This window comes from Bradysia coprophila, unplaced genomic scaffold (assembly GCF_014529535.1).
Source record: "Bradysia coprophila strain Holo2 unplaced genomic scaffold, BU_Bcop_v1 contig_232, whole genome shotgun sequence".
In the NCBI taxonomy this organism is placed as follows: domain Eukaryota; kingdom Metazoa; phylum Arthropoda; class Insecta; order Diptera; family Sciaridae; genus Bradysia; species Bradysia coprophila.
This window is the reverse complement of record NW_023503493.1, coordinates 12,030,105-12,052,011: the sequence shown is the minus strand read 5'-3', so window position 1 is coordinate 12,052,011 and position 21,907 is coordinate 12,030,105. Positions and strand designations below refer to the sequence as shown.

Here is a 21,907-nt window from a genome sequence, read left to right as displayed (position 1 = left end):
ATGAACATAACCTAAACGTCAACAAATTTCTTTGCAAATTTTTCGTTGCAATTTTCGTCAACCTGAAAGTTGAGGTGTGGATGAAATTTGACATTTCGAAATGACCTCGGAACAAACCTATCTCTGTGGTAGAAATCTTGTTCGATCGGCTATTGAAAATTCGAGTTTACAGTTACTTTTGGAACAAGCCTATAAAATTGCGGGTTTGCCATATTTCAGATTTTTTGCATACATGTTACTTTTACACTGCTATCTAAATCAGTAGATGCCTGCGAATTAAAGCACAGTTCGCAAGACTAATGCATGAAATATATCTAAAAAATGAACGTCAGGCTTAAATCATCCATGAAAAGTATATTTGACAAACAGCTCATACATTTTATGTTAACATTTTTCAATAATTCTTCAAGAACTGTGTACTCATCTTCAGCAATACGGAAAAGATGCAAATTTTTCTAATTAAAAACACTCATTTTTCAATAGCATTTAAAGGATAGTACAGAGATCGTGAAAAATGAAACTCATGCAAAATATGAATATGAAATGTGTGAGTTAGAGTTATCTATCAAATATTCTGTAAACTCGGTGTAAATCTGATGTTCATCGGTCGATTTTGCATGCATCTTTCACGAACTGTGTATACTCATCTTTGCAATGAAAAATAATTCAAAGCCAATCGTAGTTCACATTTAGTCCCGCACCGTCTACTTGATTTTCAAAGTTGGCGCTTGAAATTTAATCCGAATTTAACACTAAACACTTATTGCCTGTTGACAGTAACATGAAACGCTTTCATTTTACTGCACGTGTAAACAAACGTCAATGTGTAACCTCAAAAAACTGATTTTGATAGCTTCGCCTCTTGGAGCACTTCTTTAATTTCGGATCATTCATTTTACGTTAAGTTTACGGCGATTAAACAGTGATTCGCTAAAAAGCAAGTAAATCTATTCCACAACAATTCCAAGATGAGTTTTCGCGGTCGAGGTGGTGGCGCAGGACGTGGATTCGGCGGTGGTGGTGGACGTAAGTAACAAAATGCTTGTTTTCGGAATAAATTGATGAATGGTAATGATTGTGTTAACAGAAAAACATTTGCATCGTTCTGTGCTACGAATACAAAGTATTTCCTCCCAATTAATGAGCTAATTTGTCAAATGTCTTGTGTTATTTGATCAATAGCTACGTTCAATTGAGAGTTTTTAGTCATTGTTTGTTCAATGGTTTGGTCAGTTGAAGGAACTGTATCAAGATATTACTGATGCCTTGAATGAAGGGAATGTTTGCACATTTCAATAATATACCAAATTTACGTTGGCAAGACAAACAAGGCCAAAAACAATAACAATACTTGCAAGACGTCAATGATAACATTTCAGTTTGAAATACGATATAAAAGCACACACAATTGCTACTCATCGATGCATGCGTAAAATCTTATGAGAAATCCTCACCTTTGTGGAACTTTATTTGATGAATTCATCATCTATTTCCAGGTGGTCGAGGTGGCGGAGGTAATAGAGGTGGTGGCGGTGGTTTCGGTGGCGGCGGAAGACGTTTCGACACTGGACCACCAGAACGGGTGATACCATTGGGCCATTACGAATATCCGTGCGAAGGTGATCTGGTATGCAAAGTGCAAATCGAAGACGTTCCGTACTTCAACGCACCGATTTATTTGGAAAATAAAGAGCAGATCGGCAAGATTGACGAAATTTTTGGAACCTTACGAGACTATTTCGTAACGATAAAATTGAGCGAAAATATGAAGGCCGGTAGTTTTACACAGCTACAGAAGGTATGCTTTCAATCTTGAAACATCTAGCCATCTGTTAAGTCTCCTGCATCGAATTTTCTAATTTTGTTGCCACTTTTCAGTTGTTTATCGATCCTGGCAAACTTTTACCGTTGAGTAGGTTCTTACCGAAGCCTGCACAACCAAAAGGTCCACGAAAGAAAGGAGCTGGTGGTGCTGGCGGCAGAGGTGGATTTGGTGGTCGTGGAGGAAGAGGAGGCAGTTTCGGTGGACGTGGTGGAGCAGGTATGAATAACTATGATTTTATCGTTAAAACTTTCGCGGAGAGAATGTTTCGCGGATTCTAAAAAGTTATTGTAACGCAGGGCAAACCGAGTGGGATTGTCAGTCAAAAAGAAGAGGGTTGGAAACAATTCCATCAATGTCATCTGCCTTCTGACCACCTAATCTGAAATTTAATGCTTCCAATGAACTTTAGAATCGGTCAGAAAATCTCGTCTGCAAGCACATTGAGTAATAGAGATTTTCGGAAGACCGAGGTCTAAACATATTGACGATGACCTGATTCGACGTAGCATTAAAGAATCACAACCATCCTTTGCCTACTCGCTGGAGCACATAATACCACTTTTACCCGATATCAAGATTTCTGATCCTAATCAGTTGATCGAATTTCGAATGAGTTCATTGATTTGTGGTGTTTTTGTGAATGAATCGGAATAAATCGAACACATCTCCATAACACAAGGATTCCACCTTACCGAATCGAGTGGCGGAATTTGATATTTCATGTAACTTTCTGACAATAATCTCGAACCAACTTTTTAAACTCTTGCTTGTCTGTTACGATTGATTGGTGCTCAGGTTAAAAGTCCAGTTCATCCAAACTAATTAACGAAGTGCACAGTGTGCACTGCACACGAATCACGAAGGGAAATCAAAATCGAAACGGGAAAGGCTCTCAGAGTCAAAGTTTTTGTTGAAAGATTTGTTTGTTGGGTTTTCTTTCGCCTGATTCTTAACCTTACTGAAAAGGTAAGCTTATCGTGCTTATTGGCTAACGTGTGATTTCAAATCTTTTACTTCATTAGTTTAAACAAACGTTTTTCTGTATACGACAGCGACTATGATAGCTCAACGTTTTTTTATGTCGTCACTGTCAATAACAGTAACTGTCCGACAGGACATTTGTATAAGGATTTAATTCCTTTTTGTTCTGAGAATAATAAAAATTGAATTGAATTGCACTCGGAACATTCCTACATCCAACGAGTCGTTCTTTGTGTTCGTTGGCGCGATAAGCTAGTTTTTTCAGTGATTTTTTTTTGCCTTTGCATTGCGAGAATTCCAACGATGTCATTTCGAATAACAGAACTTTTAACATTTGATCCACTTAAACGAAAATTTAAAATTGAACAATATAATTGATCGTGTAATTTTTATCAGGAGGACGTGGAGGTGGCAGAGGAGGATTTGGTGGCGGCGGTGGTGGTGGAGGATTCAGAGGAAGAGGAGGTGGTGGTGGTCGTGGTGGCGGCGGCGGACGAGGCGGTGGAGGTCGTGGAGGTGGTGCACGATGGTGAAATTATACATTTTCCACATTTTAATTAAAGAAAAACTTAAATTTTTAAGCAAGACTTTTATTAATTTCAAAGAGAGGAAAATAATTAAATTAGGTGATTCGATTAAACATACTATAAATTGCACCTTTACGCGTCCCTGTCCCCCTTCGAGATATTCTTCATTCTGTCTTCGAGATGATCCAGCCGATCGTTCATCGCTTTCAGTGAATTTTTTAGCCCGGACTGAATTTCATCGTAACGTTGCATGGCTATGGTCAATGTCTCTTCCAGTAATTCGTTGCGCTGACACAATTCCACGGCATCGTTGTTTAGTCCCTTTAACTTGTCGGTAACATCCGGAATGCTGCGAAAATATTCCGCACCCAGAGTCGGTTCCAGTTCCTTGATTTTTTCGAGCGTTTCGAAATTGGCTGCCAGCTCCGGAGCAACAGTGTGCACATACACTTCTTTGGCTTTGAGGTCCTGTTTCGCTTCCAAAAATGTCGGATCCAGATAGTGTTCCAATTCGTTGGATCGCTGCACGATGTCGACAATTTTTTGTCGATCATTGATTGCACTGGACAGCAATGTATTAGCAGATAGCAAAGAATCGGTCAGATTTTCCGAATTTTCATTTGGGAGTGGACCTAAGGCTCTGCTTAAACTGTCGAGTCGTCTTTCGATGGCGTCAAGGGCTTCCATTGTTGCTGTTTGATTACGAGCTGATCGACCGGATTGTGTACACGATGAAATTCGGTCCAATTTTCACTGAATTTCGTTAACAATACTTTTGTTTGGCTTCACAGCAATAAATATCAGAAACAAATAAAATGGAAAATGTGTCACAAAAGAACTGTCAATTTTTGTAGTAGATGACTGCAAGAACCACCTGAACTGCTGTAAAAAAAATTCCATCAGTTCCATTAATTCACCCGATCATATGACGTTTTTGTTAGTGATTCGGTTTTGCCTGTACATTTGTATAGAACTTCTTAGAAGTATCAAACGTTTTACGTTCTCTCAGAACCTAGGTATTAGCCACTGTCGTTAGTGTCGTCTAATACATCGTGCAGCAACGCCCAAGGTTCTGATAAAGAACTGCTAATGTCACATATGAGTTGATCAGACAGAAATGTTTTTCGAGTGATTACTTCATCGAACTTAGTAGAGAACGATTTGTGTACAGTAGGATTGATCCTTCGAACGAAACATTCTGACAAGTCATTAATATTGACACCCATAGGGCATGGTACGGTTGGTAAAGAAAAAAATTATCATTGAACTATTGATACACCGATTCCACAGAGGAGTGAGTAAGTCCAATCATTCGACTCACTCTACTAATACAGCATATATAGCGTTTATGTCATTCTTATTATTATTTTGTTTTTGTAAACACGATTCAGCCAATTTAGTTTTTGGTTGATTGAAAAAATTCAAAATTATATTAGCTTCGTTGCGGGACTGTGTGCAGCATTCAATCGAGCAAATTTATTTCGTCGATATTCGAATTGATGCTCTGCAAACTAAGTACAACGATTTGCATATTCGATGGCTGCTTCAAAATTTAGGTAAGAAAAATACAGAAATTATAGTGTATTGTCATACGGTTGTCTATTTCCGTACGAATTTATCTATTCCTATTCCACTCTAGTGATATCGACGAATATGGATTTAAGCGTGACGAAGATTTTGATTACAAAGGCTATGAAACGGTCATGAAAAGTTATTTAACCGTGTTGACTAATCGCCGGATTAAATGGGACAGATATATGAAGAAGAAACCGAATTTATTTCGTAATAACAGCAATCAGTTGAAGAGATATGTTCGGAAAGGCATTCCAGGTAAGTGAGGGGAAAATTTCTAATTTTTTTTTTGAAACTCGTTTTTCAGTTCCGATTGTATTATGTGCTCACACTCTACCATTGGTAGAGTCTACCAAACAATCAACTGACCTTTTGATTTCAAATTTTTCATCGATCGACGAATAATTGTTCGTTGAGACATTGTGATCGGTTTTTTGGTAAATATTTCGGTGCATTTGGACCTTATGGTCCACGGCTCTATTTTTCGGAATTTATATATTCACGTCTCCACCGGCTGAACGGCGAAAGATGGTTTTGACAATATTTTTTTTTTGAAGTGACTAATCACAGGCGCCGACAATTGCATAGATGGCAATGGCAGTCGAGGATCCAGCCGGCGTTTAAAATTTGTTTTTTCGATCTTCTTGATCTAGATTTCGTGAACATGCCGGTACTTCAGTAGTAAATTGAAAATTACGTAGACCACTGAAGGTAATGCAGCCCTTTGACGATTTCAGCAGGATCATATACAGTACATTCCACCTATTCTATAGAAATCGTTTATATACCAGCATTATACCAAACGTAATCACCCTTAACTTGGGCTACGTATTTTTTGTGATTTGCTGAAGATTTGTAGTACTTGAATCGACTACAATAAACTCTTAGTGTTCATTCATTACTTTAAGGGAGTTACGGTGTCAGAATTGCGTTACTTCTTTCTTATAGATAATGTAATGGCTCACTCGTAGAATGATGAGTGATGTAACAGCGCAAATTGTTGTCCAGCATAATAACGTCTGAGATCGAATTCTCTGTTTCAGTACATTTACGTGGTGAAGTCTGGATGACCATTTCTGGTGGATTTCAACTACAAAAACAATCGCCCGATCTCTATCGCAGTCTTCTCAAAACACAATTCGATGCTGATGTCGGTAATAAGTTGTTATTTCGCAAATCAGTTTCATTATCTGAATTGGTCGGTTTTTCGCTTTTCCAATTGCAGTCGAATCGATAAAAATCGATCTTCCACGCACGTTTCCCGATAACATTTTTTTCGACAACATTAAGCTGCAGCTGTTTAATGTGCTGATAGCTTATGCACATCACAACCGCGATGTGGGGTACTGTCAAGGACTCAATTACATAGCTGGTTTAATTTTAATCGTTACCAAAGACGAGGAATGGACATTTTGGTTGCTAAAAATAATTGTTGACGAAATTGCCTCGTCGTACCATACCAAAACGATGACTGGTCTCATCATTGATATTGAAGTGCTGAAGGAACTGTTGAACAAACGTGCACCACAAATCAACCAACGTTTAGATCATTTCGGACTGCCATTGGCTGTAGTAACCACAAAATGGTTAATTTGCCTCTTCGCAGAAGTGCTGCCAATCGAAACGGTTCTGCGAATCTGGGATTGTCTGTTTTTAGAGGGGTATAAGGTAAAGAGTTTCGTTAAACAAGTGGAGAGATCTGATAGTTCAACGACGACAAAACTTTCAATTTTTTTCAGATTTTGTTTCGCGTTAGTTTAACACTGCTACTCAGTCAAAAGGATGCTATTTTGCAGACTGAAGATATTTCCGGTCTAGCAAATCTGCTGCGTGATATGCTTAAAGGACAAACGGTCACCCATTGTCACCAGTTCATCAACAGCATATTCACTGTTCCTGGGACATTAAAGAGATCTGAAATTGAGGTGCTACGAAGAAATGTTGTATTGGAGAAGCGCTGATTTTTAAAATCAACTGCAGCGGTTGTTATTCCAGTCATGTGTTCCGTCTTGTTTAGCTTGTAAAATTGTTAATGGAAGAAAATTTTGTTGTTGTTTTGTTCAATGAATTTGTATATTTGTATCTTTATACTGGGTTACTGCTAATTATACACACGATTTGTTGTTGATGATTAAAACTCATGAATCGATCGTTTTCCCGGTAGATTTTCTTCCTCCGATGATATTGAATTGCAGTGGGTGTAAATTCTACGATAAGAAACAGGCATCCCATGCTGGATGAGTCGTTTAATTAAAAATAAAATAGAACAGAACGTTGGAGGACCCTCTACGCAGTTACGTAAAGGCAAAGCACCTACCTAGCATGGCAGAAGAATATTTCTTATGTCAAATGGAGCAATATTTACACTCTGATACGTTTTTTACCATCAATTAGGTTAGATGTACGAGTTATTTTTAATAGACGCAAAGCATGATTTATATAAAATAAAATTGTTTTACTGTTAGCCACCGAAATGAAAACACTTTTTCTCTAAGTTAGCAACGCACTTCAAGCATAAGTGCTATACTAAATTGGGTACTCAAACTTGACAGTGTGTCACACTACTGTAAAACACTGTAAAAAACCATTTTATACAAAATAGTACTCTATTTGCCGCCTATGATCACTTTTATTTGAAGTGGCTTTAAATTAGTATAAATTTCGAAACGTGCAGCCAGCTTACGAACTGGCGACATCTCTTCATTTTCATAAGTGGATAATACGGTTCAACATTGAACTAAACGTTTTTTAAAATCATTTTTTAAGTGTCGGTTCAGTTCAGTCTAAATCAAATGACACACACAATTTATTCATTAGTTGTATGTTAGTCCGTATAAACTTTGACAATAGGAAATTGCGTCAAAGCAACGCAATTCAAGCAAAAGTGATACTCTAAATAGGGTACTGAAACTTGACAGTGCTCCATACAAAATTTTACACTGTAAAAAGAGTGAGGATAAAATTTCATACAAAATAGTACTCTATTTGACAGCTGTCATTAATAACACTTTTGCTTGAAGTGCGTTGGTCAAAGGTATAGAAGCATTTCCACTTTTGCCATTATGAAAGGACATTAAGGAATTGTTTAAAGCTGTTGAGCAAACTCGGAAAAGTTAGGGTGAAATAGAGAAAAATTTCTAAAAATTGAAAACAACTTAATTTCTATTCTATAATGTCTTTTGAGAGGTGATCTTGTCATTTCGACAAATTGAGGATTTCATTTTCAGCCGGAAGGAAACCTTTGAGGGATTCTTTTGAAAAACAGCCTGCCCAAATCGGACGCATTTTCTAGTTGATTTTTTGAAATGTGCCTAGATAGGTATTGCTCCCTAGAAGCCAAAACAACTTTCAAAAAAATTCGTCCAAGCTTGTGTGGCTAGTGAGAGATGACCAAAAACCTAAAACATGCACTTTTCTTATGGAAATTTCTCGTAGGCCACGAAACGTACAAGGTCGTGTGGGGTGTCATTAGAAAGGTAATTGCACGGTCTTTCGGGACAGATTGGGTCTTGTTGGGTTTAAAATTCATCTATACTGAGTTATGAGCAGTTGAAAGTATAAGTAAAAAATGGATAATTTCGGCGAGCTTCAAACGGTTCCCATGCATCCGAAAAGCAACAGAAAAATAAAAAAACTGTTTTCCCCATATGATACTGGTCTTAGCTTTCCAATAATACCAATTATGGTGAATGCATGGTTAGTGTTTCGTTGAATGTGTTTTTGGATTGAAAATTTGATGCTCAGTATCGCTACTTAAAGAATTTCATGCATGTGAAGCGTGTGGGAGATCTGTACTAAAATCATCAAAAACAATTACGAATTAAATAATGCAATGAATAACCAGAAAAGCGAATAATGCACAATGTCAAGTGCATCAAGTGTAATAAACGAAACGTAATAAATTGCACTTGTCAGCACTTATAGAAGTGTCTCATTCATTACTTTACATTTTAGATAGAGAAATCACTGACTTTCATTCCATCGGTCATTTTATGATATTCTTGCTGTAGAACGTGGTATACGACTCAAGTGCTATTAAAGTTCTAAGTACTTGTTTGCCTTTTTCATTTTACATTACATTCAATTTCATTGAAGAAGATCCATTCTGTAACGCAGTTACGTTGAGGCAAAGCACTTAGCATAGTAGAAGAATATTTCTTCTGTCAAATAGAGCAATATTTATGAAACAGTGTAAAAATGCAAAATTGAAGGTACATTGACGTAAATTCGTACTCTATTTGACATAAGCAATATTCTGCTACTGTGCTAGGTGCTTTGGTAGTGAACGTACAACTCTTCCTTTTGACTTTTTAATATTTTTTATTTAGAATAATGTTTTATGTCGATAAAAAATAACTTGTGAAAACTTCGATCCCTCCCTTTCAGACTTTCAGTTATTGTATCTCAGTTAACACTTAACATTGCTGCCTATTTCCGTCTAAGATTTTCTATTGACAAAGGATTCGCTTTCTTGAAAAGAAACTAGATACTGACAGGTCAACGACCTGATTTGCAACTCAATTTAGCTTTTTTCGTATTCAAATACACTTGGCATTAATTGTTCATGTGATGATGTTGAGTACCAGCAATGCACCTAGCATAATAATTGTAATAATTGGTGTGTTAAAGTACTACCCTATTTAATACCATTGGTATATACTATACTGTTAACGATATCAAATAGACTATCTGACACACCATTCTATTTACTATGCAAGGTGATTTGTTGGTACTCAACATCATCGACTGAACAATTAAAATAAAGACAAGTGTAATGAACGCCATTCCAGATAAATATTACTAACCAAATTCCTCTTGCAATTATGAGGAAATCTTAGTATCGGTTCCACGTGCACCAAGTACGTGTTACATATACAGGTATTCAGCTCTACTTTTATCAGTTGTTTTTCCCAATTCGATTTGATTTGCTGAAAACTCTTTACGTTCGTCACAAATACTTGAGGGTACTTCACAGTATTGCGGTCTATTAAAAAATACGAAATCAAACATCAACTGAATGGGTTTGTTGTCAAAATTGCTATATATAAATGCCAGATGTTAATGCTGGTCTCGACAGTATTGATTGTGTTGTCAGTGTGATAAAACAAAACGTTGAACTCCGATTTTCTTGTTGTCCAAATTTTCTACATTTTATCCTAAGTGCAAAAAAAAACAAACTTTCGTGTTGTAAAAGAAAACAGAGAAAAGAAGAAAACCTCCACTCAACTGGCCACCTACCTCGTATAGGATAAATAGATTGTTTTCCACTACGTATGCAACTGGTCTAGACACCGACGATAAGGAAACGATGGAAGTTAAGACCGACAGTGAAGACATGATCGCAATAGTATTGCGAACACTACGACTGAAAAAATCCACCCCGACTTCGCAGAACGTAAACGAGACTGTGCTAGACGAAGAAAAATGTCGCCGAATCTATTCACTCAGCGAAGTGGCCGAACATGATAACTACAATGATTGCTGGATCGTTCTATACGACAGAGTCTACAATGTGACCGAGTTTCTGACACAAGTAACTTAACAAAATTCAATTGCGAATCACACGATCATTTTGATGATTCGATTTTCTTGTTTCAAAAAAGCACCCTGGCGGAGTCGAAATGATTCTCGAGTATGCTGGCCGAGACGGAAGCATAGCATTCCGTGGTCATTCGCGATTAGCCATTGATTCGCTGAAACTATACGAAATCGGTGAATTACCGGAAAAGGAACGAATCTACCGACGGCCGGGGATAATAAAGTCGACTGAAATGCCAGAATAAGACAGCCCATCAGTGGTGTTAGTAGTTTGTAAGTTTAGTTTTAAAAAAAATGTTTTTTTTTTTACTGAACAGAGGTGGAGTTGGCTTCGTGTAACAACGTGAACCATCGTCGTCTCACGTTTCAGAGTCTAATCTCTAATCATTCAACAAAGGAATGTTTGTCGTATCTAATATGTGGTGAAAATTGTATCTCGTATGTGTTTAATGGCGCCGCCTCGGATGAAAATATTTTACACTCGAAATATTATATTTCCCATCATCGTACGTTTTACCACAGATATGTAATCTGCCTATTTCTGATTGTATGTTATCTTTAAGAGTATATGAATACGAAGCAAAAAATTCATTCATATCATTTTCAGTATTCGTTTTTAATGAAAATCTCAAATCAATTTTGCATTGTTGATGTTAGAAACACAAATAAAGACTTAGCTTTAAATATTGTCAATTGAATTGTGTTTATATTTCATCAAAGCCATCAAAGTCGCTTTGTCGTCAGGATTTGAAATCAAAGACAAGGTGTATTTTGGGCTCGTTAAATATCTGATAAAATTTGATATCTCAGACGTACGAAAGTGGATGATAACTTGAAATTTAAGATCTGTTTCGTCAAAATTGCATGTGTGTACAGTTATTGTACGAATTGTTTATCGGCAACGGCTCGGATTACCCAAGTTTTTGTTGAAGCTTACTATTTGACAGAAGTTTTTTTTTTAATGTTCGAACAAAGCACCTAGCAGGGTAATAGAGGTGCTTTGGTTCGAAGCACAGATCACCTCACTCCTGACCGAAATTACCGAAATCAGATTAAAATACGTTTGAAAGTTACTCATCTCGGAATATATCAGGAACAATTTTTGAGAATACTTTGCAAAATTAAGGAAAATATGGAAAAATTAAAAAAATGCAGGAAAATGTGGAATAATCCATGAAAATATGGGAAAATGTTTATATTTCGTTCGTTGCTTTTGAGAAGTGGAAACCGTTCTTCCCTCTGGGATATCGAAAACCAAATTTGCAAAAGTGGTTTATCGCCTCGACAATATAATACCAATTTTTCCGAGTAATAAAACACTTCCAAATAATCACAGAAAAAATCAGGTGGAAACAAAAAGTTTAGTCATTTTTCACTGAACCGATCTTCATCATTTTTTTACGTTTTTCTTACGGCTATGTACTATGTAGTCTGTACTTTGCAAATGTGTAACTCCTCCGTTAATTACATAACGCTGTATTCTGTACTATTAGAAATTACTTGATTGGTTCATGACTTTGACTATCATTGCTCTTGAGATGTTTCCTAATTTCAAGCTACTCAAATTTTGTCGAAACGAAAACAGAAATGCAACCAGAGATACCTAACATCATGAAGAACTGCCCTTCATCATATAGATCATCTTCAATGCCGTTTGAAATGCCATCCACGATTAGAACTGCTATCCACATTAAAAAATCTCATACAAATGAATGAATGAACGAAACATTTAACGGAACTTTTAAGTGAAAGTACCGTATCTCGAAGATGATCTATACTTAGGCGATCGGTTATCTCAAGGTAAATATATGGGCAGGTCCGACCATATATTTACCTTGGGTTATCTAGTGCATGAAATGATGGTACCTTTTGAGACTGTATGTACTGATGATGGTCTTTTGTCACCTGTAAGCTGCTAAGCTGACCATTTTACCCGAATTATTGCAGAAGGATAGGTGTCATAGGATTTTTACTAAATTTCTTCATATTTCAAGACTCAGGAGCCGATCGTTTGTGAAATTCATTTTCCCCACAATCGGCACTCAGTTCGTATGCACTTATGGAAACGAAAATTGATCGAATTTTAATTTGACTTAAAGTAACGACAGTATCTATAAGTACAAATCATAATAACTTCATTCAACGACGTGTGATGACTGTAATTCGTTGATTGTCGTGCACAAATCACAGGTTAATTCATCATTCATTCTATTATGTAAGTGAGCTTTTTTTAGCTTTGCGCAATTGGAGTGACTGCGTAATGGAAATTGTTATACGTACATTTTATCGTCAGTGATAATTTTACTTGAAAAGAAGATGTTGGCGCCACCGTCTCCAGAATTAAGCACAGATTGTATCAAGCGTTACAATTAAAAAGTTTGATTAGAGCGCAAGATTGTTTGTTTAGGTCTTAATCTAAAACGATTCGCAGTCTGTTCGTGCGTAATTTTGGAATTTTCGTTGCGACGTAGTTTGTCCTGTAAAAACATGACATTCCATTATATTAAAAAGAAAGAAGATAAAAAATAAAAATAAAAAAACACAAAACAGAATCAATATTCAATCGACCAAAACAAGAAATGATATTGATAAGGTCAAGTGAATACTCGTCCATCCTCGCGTGTGGTCCAAAAGATAAATGCAAAATCTTAGATAAGGTGACATTACAGTGAAGTTCCAACCAAGAGTTGGTTGATTAAAATTTGGGTGATTTTACAAAATGATATTTTCCCTTTACAAAATGGGAGGAAAATCAGTTTTTCTGTAAAATTCGTTCATTAATTAATTGAAACTTAAGGCTAGTACACAGTTCGTGCGATCATGCCTGAAAATGAGTCACTTAAGTCAAGGTTATATATGAGGAGGTTACGCCGATCGCCATTATTTCACTGGGTCGTATCGCAAAAAAAGAACATTCGGCTATCGTTAATTCCTTTGTCCATCAAAGTTACAGCAAAGTTCAGTGTATTTTTGCGATCTTTTGACATAGTCGGAAAAAAATGTCGAAAAAGACGGGCAAAGAAGGATAATCCTTTGATAATCCATTCGTCTTTTATTTTGAATTGTGACATCAAACTTACATTATATGGGTTGTCTTGCTTCTGAATCTATGAATTAGAAATAGATATTTACAGCATACGATTACCCTCAGTGAAGGCGTCAGCATAAAACACAAAGCTAAAAAAGGGTGAAACAAATGTTGAATCTTTTATCAGTGCTTGTATCAGGTGGCAGTTAATAATAAATGGCATAAAAAATTGAATAAATTGGGCGGCACAGACAAAGTAAAGTAACAACATCGTCGAGTTGTGGTTGTTTCATTTTTGCTACGCTACAGATAACTTGTGGTTCTAGTTGTACTAGGTCGCACGTCCTTATTACTTTTAAATTGAAAAATAAGGTAAGTGGCTATATGCAACGATGTATAGCTACGGAAAACATAATTTGCTTCTGTTATGACTCGATAAACAGCCAATGCAATTGACTGAACATTTCCTAATTAGATTTTTTTTTTGGTAGAGCTTTGCCCTCGCTAAATATTGTCAATATTGTGGATCTCATTACAATGGATAAGAATGTGAAAACAAAGAAAAAACGCGACACCACCGAAACGATATGCTGCCGAAAAGAGGACTCTCATAATGACACGACAGCATTAACACGAACCTTTCATTTTTGTGATATTTTCAGCAATATTGCTGGCTGGAAATTCAGCTACGTTTGGAAAAGTAATCCGAGACATCGTTTGACATGCAGTTTGATCGTTCTCATTTGGTCTCAATGCATTTATTCGCAAATCAAATTTTTTACGAATGGTGAATACAGGAGACTTTTTGAAGTATTTGCTTTGTATGGAATTGGCGCGTCGGTAACACCAAATAAATATTTGGACAGACAAGATTTAGGCAAACATTTGATTGTAGGTTGCTCAGAAACCTTGGATATTTGTGAAATACTACAAAGCGCTGGCAGCACTACGCAACTTCAATTTTAAAATTAATCGAAAAGCTGGCAAGCATATGGCTGAAAAACTCAACAACCAGCAACTGAATAACTTTAAACTATGCAAATTAATTGTATTCGTTGTACTTCTCGTAGAAGTAATTTTTTCGTACTACCCATTATCGCAACTGGTTTTTAGTGGAAAACTAGTCCCCCTTCTACCCATAGAAATAATGTTTATGGATCAGACGAAGTTGTTTGACTATTTAATCGCAAATTCATTTATAACGGTTGCGGGTGTGTCGGCTGCGTTCACATTTTTGAGTGTGCTCTTCAACTTTTTGATGGCAATTTTTAATTGTTCGACGCAAGTGGATCTTATTGAAGACGATTTCCAGCAATTGGACACCCTTTGGAAGCACCCGAAGACCACAACTTTGGTCCAACGACATATGTTTTTAAGGAACATTTGTCAGAAGTGTCAGGATAGATATAAGTACGACATTCGGAGCTGTTTCGCTTTCTTATTAATATTACATTTGCAGCTTCATGGCCGAAGTCAAAAGGATTTTCGACGGACCCATTTTTTGTTACTTTTGTGTTACTTACATGGCACAAGTCGTTTGCCTGTATGAAATTAAAATGGTGAGTTGAAATGGTCAATTGAAATCAACGTTTTTTTGGTTTCCAATTAAAAATTTTCATGACAGGAAAATTGGATTCCGGGTTATTCATTTGCGTTTGGTGCATTTTTCGAAATGTTCATGTATTGCCTTATAGGGACTGAGATTTCTAAGAAAGTAAGCTTTTTGGATGTGATTTTGTTCACGGATGAGGGCAAAGGCTTTTTATTTCATCGTATTACATAACTTAGAACGAACGACTTTGCTCCGTACTAACACAGTCCAATTGGTATTCATACGACATCTGTTCGCAAAAGATATTTTTGGATTTATTGAGATCATGCATGAACGCCAAGGAGCTGTGGATTGGAAGTCTAGCACCGTTGTCGGTTATGACTTATATACAGGTACATACTCTCGATGGAATTTTATTCTTTTCATCCAAATTGTGTGCATTGTCTGATTGTTTGCAGATGGTGAAGAGCATTTACTCGTACTACATATTTTTGTCGGAAGTTGTGTAGGCAATTTGGGAAGTGTCATAAAAGCAAACTGAGACCGTTCACCGTTATCAGCCAGTTCACCAGTTCAAGATATTTACCATTTTACCACAATGTTTGGTGTATCAATCACCTATTATATAACAGCGAATGGTTAATACACATCACTAAATTGTTGACATAGTTTTTGCACTTGCACAAGGCATAACAGTTGTACTTGAATTGCTCTTCGTTTAGTTAATAAAGAACTTCTGAAACACAAAGATAATTCTGTAATATGAGAATATCCTGAGCAAATCAACTTTGCGTTAGGCCGAAAACACACGAACAGTTTTGCGTTGATGGGATCGACAATTATGCTGCGTTTTCTATAGTAATCAGATAGTCAATCTTATTAAGAGCAATGGACCCTTTGCAAATTTGTAGCTTGCATTGAGATGGAAAAATATTCTCTTTTTTTTGATGATTTCTCTGAACCAAAATCTTTTTTTCACACTCGCCAAACCATGAAAACACTGAATATCACGCGTCAAAAGTTATCGGAAACCACACTTTTTTAGTTCTCTCTCAGCAGCCCTTGCAAACAGGTCTAGGGATTCAGGTTATGTTTTCCTTAATGGTGAAGTTTGTTTATGTTATTCGTCAAAGAGAGAAATTTGATACGAAGGCGGAGCTTACTCTCCGTATCAATGAGTAGCGTGATGCAGTATTTTCGGTTTCGTTTTTATTCTCATTCTTCTTCTATACATTCAAGTTCAAACTTGTGTATTATATTTGGTTTTGTTGTTTGTGGATTTCATGGTGTAATGAGTGTAAAATTTTGTGCACCACAGGGTTGAAAAAACCACTCAATCACAGTATATGTGTGAATTCGTATACCACGAGAATAATTTTTGCATCAGTACGGATTTAGCGTTAGTGAGTGGCATTTAGCGCTATTATCTTTCACGTTTTTCTTACGGCTATGGAGTCTGTACCTCGCAAATGTATTACCCCACCATTAATTATACGTTACGCTGTATTCTGTACTGTGCTATCGTTTTTATGACTTGTAAATGTCCAATTTAATCTTATTTTTAATCAAACATTTATTGAAACCGAATTTATTATTCATTGTAATTAATTAATTACTAATTAATTTCAGTGTCCGACCATTGGGTTATCGTGTTCGAGCACATAAAGGTTGTACAATCGCTAAACCGAACTGGTGTGCATACGTTATTTTGCACCAGCTGGTCCCATTTGGAATTGTATGTGACCAGCTGGTGCAAAATAACGTATGCTCACCGGTTCGGTTTAACGATTGTAATTAAAAATAATTTAGAAACAAATATATCGATTAGGGCAAATCTCAATTAGATTTTTGTGTGAAGAAAAATACAATCAATCCGAAATAGCTGCCAATATTTTTATAATCCCTGATCAAAGTCGAAAAAAAGGTAATAAATCATTGTCAATGTCGTTTGAGATGTCAAATGAGCAGTCATTTTCACAAAGCTAACCACAATGTTACAAAAATTTATATGTAAGCTGTCAATATTTGAGGTTAACTTTGTGAAATTGACAACTCATTTGACAATATTTTGAGAGAAGATCTGTTATTTGACATTGATCTATTGTCCGAGCATTGATGCATTGGTAATAACCCCCAACGCCGATCTTATTAACGCGAAATTACTGCTGTGTTTGCTGTCTTAGTCTATCCCCTCTCACTTCACAAATACCGTTCCTAATGTCAAACTACCGTTTACTCGAAACTCGAAGGGTCCAGTTATTTGGCAGCTATGCACAATGTACAGAGCCGACAGAGGTGTACAGGAGTTTGGATTTATCTTTGCATCGACCACGACAGAGTTAAGTAAACCAGGCAGGAGCGCTTGATTTGACTAGCGAATAAAAATTTTCAATTTATGTCAAGGTTCATTTGAGTTTATTTTCATACAGTGTATTATGTCCCTTATTTGACGTTTCAAAAATGAACCGCTACTGACGGGCAGTTGCATACCTCGCCTTTGGCTCGGATATGCAAACTCTACCCTTGCCAAAATAACAGTTTTCAAATCTTGTTGCTTAAAACACACTCGTGAGTTCGGCTCGTATCACAAATCGATCCATCACGTAATGAATTATTTTCGCAGCACCCAATCCTAATGTAATCTACTACAACAATCAAAACTCGATTACCCTACATTGTAAGAAGAAATTGGCGAATATTAACAAGCATTACAATAAGTGGAATGATTAATAAAAGAGTAGCTCAAAAAAAATATAAAAGGGGTCGTTCATAAATTACGTGACGCAAGAGAGGTGGGCGTGTTCATACATTTTGCCTTGGAAATTGTGATTTTTGGGCTAAGTATTCTATGAACAGCCATTAAGTCACAATGTATCGGTCAACTAATAATAAGATAGAACAGAATCTCAGTAGTATAGAGACCTACTCAAAGAAAACCACTACAAGAGTAACCATCAAATATACCTGTCAAAACCATGCAGTGTCGTGTAATACAGCTAGACGACAGAGTTCGTATATATACGGAAAATAAGGTTCTGGGCGGCTTTCTCTCAATGCTGTGCACTCAGTTTTGGACACTTTTCACGGTTCGTCAGTGTTATTTAGTGTATGTACTGAATGGAATCGGTTGGCCTGTTTCTGAATCCATTAACTCAGAGGATAACTACAAACTGCTACTCAAACCATATGCTTGTCGGACCAAAATTCAAGCAAGAAGGCTTAAATGTAGCAAATGTTGAATCTTTTATCTGTGCTTGTATAAGGTGGCAGTTAATAATAAATGGCATAAAAAAGCGAATAAAATGGGCAGTATAAAAGGGAAAAAACAGCGACGCGTAGTGGTACTATTATTTTTGTTGCGATACAGTTAACTGTGGGTTTTTGAAGGCAAGTACCATAAATTAAGTAAAAATGGTGAAGATTATGGCGACTGTAATCAAGTGGACATTTCCTTATTTTGCAACATTTGGCTTAGTCTTTTGCAGAACTTTTACTATCGGACGACGCATTTCTTTGAAATTTGCCATAGCTGAAGTTTTTCAATTGTCCTTACGATACAATTATGGGGAAGAAAATTCAATCAAAGAAAAAACGCGACGTCGCCGAAACGATGTGCCGAAAGGATAATGCTGATAATGATACGACAGCACTAAAACGAACCTTTGGCTTTGGTGATATGTTCAGCAATATCGTAGGCTGGAAGTTTAGCTACGACTGGAAAAGTAATCCGAGGCATTGGTTTACGTGCAGCTTGATTGCTTTCCTATGGGCTCAATGCATTTACTCGCAAATCAAATTCTTTGTGAATGGTGAATATGGGAGAATTTTTGAAGTGTTTGCTTTGTATGGTATTTGTACAACGGTAACTCCAAAATATTTGGCCGGAAATTGAAGAAAGTCCTAAGCAAATATCTTGTTGTAGTTTGCCCAGAAGCCTTGGATATTTATGAAACACTACAAGGCATTGGCGGCTCTACGCAATTTCAGTTTTGAAATAACTCGAAAAGCTGGCCGGCATATGACTGAAAAACTCGACAACCAGCAACTTACCATTGTAAAACTATGCAAATTACTTCTATTTGAAGCGGTTCTCGTAGAAGTAGCTTTTTCATACTATCCAATGTCGCAGTTGGTTCATAATAGAAGACTTGTTCCACTTCTACCCATAGAAGTGATATTTTTGGATCAGACGAAGTTGTCTGATTTCTTAATTGCAAATGCAATAACCACAGTTGCGGGTCTGTGGTGTTTGTTCACATATTTGAGTATTTTCTGTAGCTTTTTGATGGCAATTTTTAATTGTTCGACGCAAGTGGATCTTATTGAAGATGATTTCAGACAATTAGATGCACTTTGGAGTCACATGAAGACCACAACCTTGGTTCAACGACAAATGTTTTTGAGGAACATTTGTCAGAAATGTCAGGATAGGGATAAGTACGACATTTAGTGCCCTTCAGATTTCCAGTTAATGTTGCATTTGCAGCTTCATTGACGAAGTCAAAAGAATTTTCGACGGACCAATTTTTGTCTACTTTTGTGTTGCTTACATGGCGCAGGTCGTTTGTCTTTATGAAATTCAAATGGTTAGTTTTGTGAAGCTGCCTCAATGGAATCAACTTTTGTGATAAAATCTTTCCACGACAGAAAAATTGGATGTCGGGTTATGCATTTGCGATTGGTGGATTTTTCGAAATGTTGTTGTATTGCCTTATTGGGACTGAGATTTCTAAAAAAGTAAGTTTTGGAAATGATTTTGTTTGTGAGATAATGATTCAATTCTGATTTGTCCACATATACCTGTAAGAACGAACGACTTTACTACGTACTAACACAGTGCAATTGGTATACATACGACATCTGCTCGCAAAAAATATTTCTAAATTTATTGAATTCATGCATGAACGCCAAGGAGTTGTGGATTGGACCTCTAGCACCGTTGTCGGTTATTACGTGGATACAGGTGTGCTCTTAATGACACTCTCTTTCCGTCCATACAGAGTATTCTCTGATTATTTGCAGATGGTGAAAAGCATTTACTCGTATTACACGTTTTTGTCGGAGGTTGTGTAAGCAGTGGTTAAAGCCGATTAGTCAGGAAACAATAAATTTTTACAATTTATTTTGATAAATAAACCTATTTTAGGAAGATTATCCTTCGACAACGTATGGAAAAAACGCAATTTTATATTTTTAAATTGAAATGAAAATCCACAAAACTTACACCAAATTTAACGTAGCAATAACAACAATCGGCAATGTTATGACATGACTCCGATGTGCCTTTGTTATTGTTTATATGTTCTAGTAAATGAAAATTCTAAACTCTTATAGAAAACTGACAGTCTCTTGACAGCTTTTTTGAATATTCAATAGAAAGTAGTGCAGTTAAAATGATTATAAAAAATATTCTAATAATTATCGTAAAACAAATTTCACCATTTTCCCAAATTGTTCAATTTATCAAAGCAGAATAATAACAGCGTTTGTGCACATGAAGTCGCTACTTCTCATTTTGTTCTCATTTATGTAATTTATGCAATTGAGGTGCAATAGTTATTTGTGTATCTGTTTTGGACGTTTGATTTTAGGCAATTTCGCGAGCTGTAGCCCGAACGAAGTGAGGGCTACATACGAAAGTGCCTAAAATCAATCGTCCAAAACCGATACTCAAAATATTTTTCATGTAAGGGGTCGAAAACCCGAGAAAAATCTCGAAACTTCCTCATTTTCAGACCCAACACATGAAATAGTTATTTGTGTATCTGTTTTGGACGATTGATTTTAGGCAATTTCGCGAAAGTGCCTAAAACCAATCGTCCAAAACAGATACTCAAAAAATGTTTCATGTAAGGGGTCGAAAACCCGAGAAAAATCTCGAAACTCCCTCATTGATCCCGATCGACACATGAAAAAGTACTTTATTAGGCTATAGATGTGTAACTATGACAGGCCATGTGTCATAATAAACATTGTGAGTCTAATGAAGTACTTTGCATCGGGTTGCACACAACTTTTAATGCCACAGATGCATCTAAAGTTTGCAATTTTGCATATTATGATGCTGAGTGGCATAAATAACATATTAAACAAGCACCGACCGTTACAAAAAGAACAACTTTGTATGTTGAGTTGAACCTTGAGGTGAAATATCGATTCAAACTACTTGCCTAATTTCTCAAGAAAAATTACATTGAATTACGAATGAAGTTGGGAAATAATGCAATCAAAGCAGTAAAAATTCTGCTGTAAAATTGATTGAACAATAACTGCTCGATTACTTAATATTGCAACAAAAAATTGGCGATTATTAACCTACATTACAATAAATAAATGGATATTCGATTAGTATAGTACAGAGAAAGTTCTATATAATCTATTTTCTCTATAATCAACCATTCTCTATTTAATCAACTGAAAATATTTATGCAATTCAGTGAGTCAATTCGCGAAAACAGTGCGAAAAAATGAGTTCGAAAATCCTTATTTTGCCCACTATGAAGCGTTTTAAGAGTCAATTAAGGTACAAACCGTAGGAAACAGCGATTTCATATAAACTCATTGAAAGATGAGTTTGTTTATATGAAATCGCTATTTCCTCCACTCCATTTAAATTTTGACATTAGACCATACCTATATAGATCTATACTCTAGAGTATACTTTCATTGAATAAAACGAGTTGTCATATGAGCCCGTTCGATATGGGCCTGTTTTGTCTTAACTTCTTCTTCAAGACATGCCCTTATTTTATACTTTAGGTAGCCCTTAAGTCCGTATGAAAGTTACATGACCATCCATTCTAAAAGCCAATCTAAAAATGTAGAGCAACAATTACGGAACTTAGTTCATCTCTGAGAGTTTTTTGTAGAACATGAATAGCAGT

At 36.3% G+C, this 21,907-nt stretch overlaps 6 protein-coding genes across 7 annotated transcripts; 5 read left to right on the top strand and 1 right to left on the bottom strand.

Annotated features, from left to right (window-relative positions):
• The first annotated feature begins 797 nt into the window (after positions 1–797).
• LOC119076714 (probable H/ACA ribonucleoprotein complex subunit 1) lies at positions 798–3,387 on the top strand. Its single transcript, XM_037183632.1, has 4 exons — positions 798–1,026; positions 1,497–1,798; positions 1,879–2,041; positions 3,203–3,387. The coding sequence occupies exons 1-4, from the start codon at positions 969–971 to the stop codon at positions 3,337–3,339; spliced, it is 660 nt and encodes a 219-aa protein (XP_037039527.1). The 5' UTR covers positions 798–968; the 3' UTR covers positions 3,340–3,387.
• On the bottom strand, positions 3,381–4,181 carry LOC119076717. The gene has a single exon (XM_037183637.1). The coding sequence runs from the start codon at positions 4,018–4,020 to the stop codon at positions 3,466–3,468; it is 555 nt and encodes a 184-aa protein (XP_037039532.1). The 5' UTR covers positions 4,021–4,181; the 3' UTR covers positions 3,381–3,465.
• Positions 4,182–4,610: 429 nt separating this feature from the next.
• LOC119076701 (growth hormone-regulated TBC protein 1-A) lies at positions 4,611–7,042 on the top strand. 2 transcript variants are annotated; one of them, XM_037183614.1, is made up of 6 exons: positions 4,626–4,770; positions 4,814–4,889; positions 4,973–5,163; positions 5,949–6,059; positions 6,131–6,573; positions 6,645–7,042. In XM_037183614.1, the coding sequence occupies exons 2-6, from the start codon at positions 4,870–4,872 to the stop codon at positions 6,864–6,866; spliced, it is 987 nt and encodes a 328-aa protein (XP_037039509.1). In that variant the 5' UTR covers positions 4,626–4,770; positions 4,814–4,869; the 3' UTR covers positions 6,867–7,042. The 2 variants fall into 2 exon arrangements, with proteins under 2 accessions (XP_037039508.1, XP_037039509.1); XM_037183613.1 differs by having other exon boundaries at positions 4,611–4,889.
• Positions 7,043–9,968: 2,926 nt separating this feature from the next.
• Positions 9,969–11,024, top strand: LOC119076719 (cytochrome b5-like). The gene is made up of 2 exons (XM_037183638.1): positions 9,969–10,438; positions 10,509–11,024. Exons 1-2 carry the CDS (start codon positions 10,214–10,216, stop codon positions 10,686–10,688), a joined length of 405 nt encoding a protein of 134 aa, XP_037039533.1. The 5' UTR covers positions 9,969–10,213; the 3' UTR covers positions 10,689–11,024.
• A 2,984-nt stretch (positions 11,025–14,008) lies between these two features.
• Positions 14,009–15,635, top strand: LOC119076688. The gene is made up of 6 exons (XM_037183594.1): positions 14,009–14,311; positions 14,367–14,881; positions 14,931–15,030; positions 15,096–15,185; positions 15,260–15,415; positions 15,482–15,635. The coding sequence occupies exons 1-6, from the start codon at positions 14,009–14,011 to the stop codon at positions 15,530–15,532; spliced, it is 1,215 nt and encodes a 404-aa protein (XP_037039489.1). The 3' UTR covers positions 15,533–15,635.
• A 2,912-nt stretch (positions 15,636–18,547) lies between these two features.
• LOC119076689 (odorant receptor 67d-like) lies at positions 18,548–20,121 on the top strand. The gene is made up of 6 exons (XM_037183595.1): positions 18,548–18,885; positions 18,946–19,460; positions 19,510–19,609; positions 19,671–19,760; positions 19,831–19,986; positions 20,046–20,121. The coding sequence occupies exons 1-6, from the start codon at positions 18,586–18,588 to the stop codon at positions 20,094–20,096; spliced, it is 1,212 nt and encodes a 403-aa protein (XP_037039490.1). The 5' UTR covers positions 18,548–18,585; the 3' UTR covers positions 20,097–20,121.
• Positions 20,122–21,907: the final 1,786 nt, after the last annotated feature.

Coding starts and splice junctions, on each gene's coding strand:
- LOC119076714 (XM_037183632.1), top strand. CDS start 969: ATGAGTTTTCGCGGTCGAGGTGGTGGCGCAGGACGTGGATTCGGCGGT. Junction 1,027..1,496: donor ATTCGGCGGTGGTGGTGGAC/GTAAGTAACAAA, acceptor ATCTATTTCCAG/GTGGTCGAGGTGGCGGAGGT. Junction 2,042..3,202: donor CGGTGGACGTGGTGGAGCAG/GTATGAATAACT, acceptor AATTTTTATCAG/GAGGACGTGGAGGTGGCAGA.
- LOC119076717 (XM_037183637.1), bottom strand. CDS start 4,020: ATGGAAGCCCTTGACGCCATCGAAAGACGACTCGACAGTTTAAGCAGA.
- LOC119076689 (XM_037183595.1), top strand. CDS start 18,586: ATGGGGAAGAAAATTCAATCAAAGAAAAAACGCGACGTCGCCGAAACG. Junction 19,461..19,509: donor AAATGTCAGGATAGGGATAA/GTACGACATTTA, acceptor TTGCATTTGCAG/CTTCATTGACGAAGTCAAAA. Junction 19,761..19,830: donor GGACTGAGATTTCTAAAAAA/GTAAGTTTTGGA, acceptor TATACCTGTAAG/AACGAACGACTTTACTACGT.
- LOC119076701 (XM_037183613.1), top strand. CDS start 4,870: ATGGCTGCTTCAAAATTTAG. Junction 4,890..4,972: donor ATGGCTGCTTCAAAATTTAG/GTAAGAAAAATA, acceptor ATTCCACTCTAG/TGATATCGACGAATATGGAT. Junction 5,164..5,948: donor TGTTCGGAAAGGCATTCCAG/GTAAGTGAGGGG, acceptor TCTCTGTTTCAG/TACATTTACGTGGTGAAGTC.
- LOC119076719 (XM_037183638.1), top strand. CDS start 10,214: ATGGAAGTTAAGACCGACAGTGAAGACATGATCGCAATAGTATTGCGA. Junction 10,439..10,508: donor TGACCGAGTTTCTGACACAA/GTAACTTAACAA, acceptor GTTTCAAAAAAG/CACCCTGGCGGAGTCGAAAT.
- LOC119076688 (XM_037183594.1), top strand. CDS start 14,009: ATGGATAAGAATGTGAAAACAAAGAAAAAACGCGACACCACCGAAACG. Junction 14,312..14,366: donor TGTATGGAATTGGCGCGTCG/GTAACACCAAAT, acceptor ATTTGATTGTAG/GTTGCTCAGAAACCTTGGAT. Junction 15,416..15,481: donor CGGTTATGACTTATATACAG/GTACATACTCTC, acceptor GATTGTTTGCAG/ATGGTGAAGAGCATTTACTC.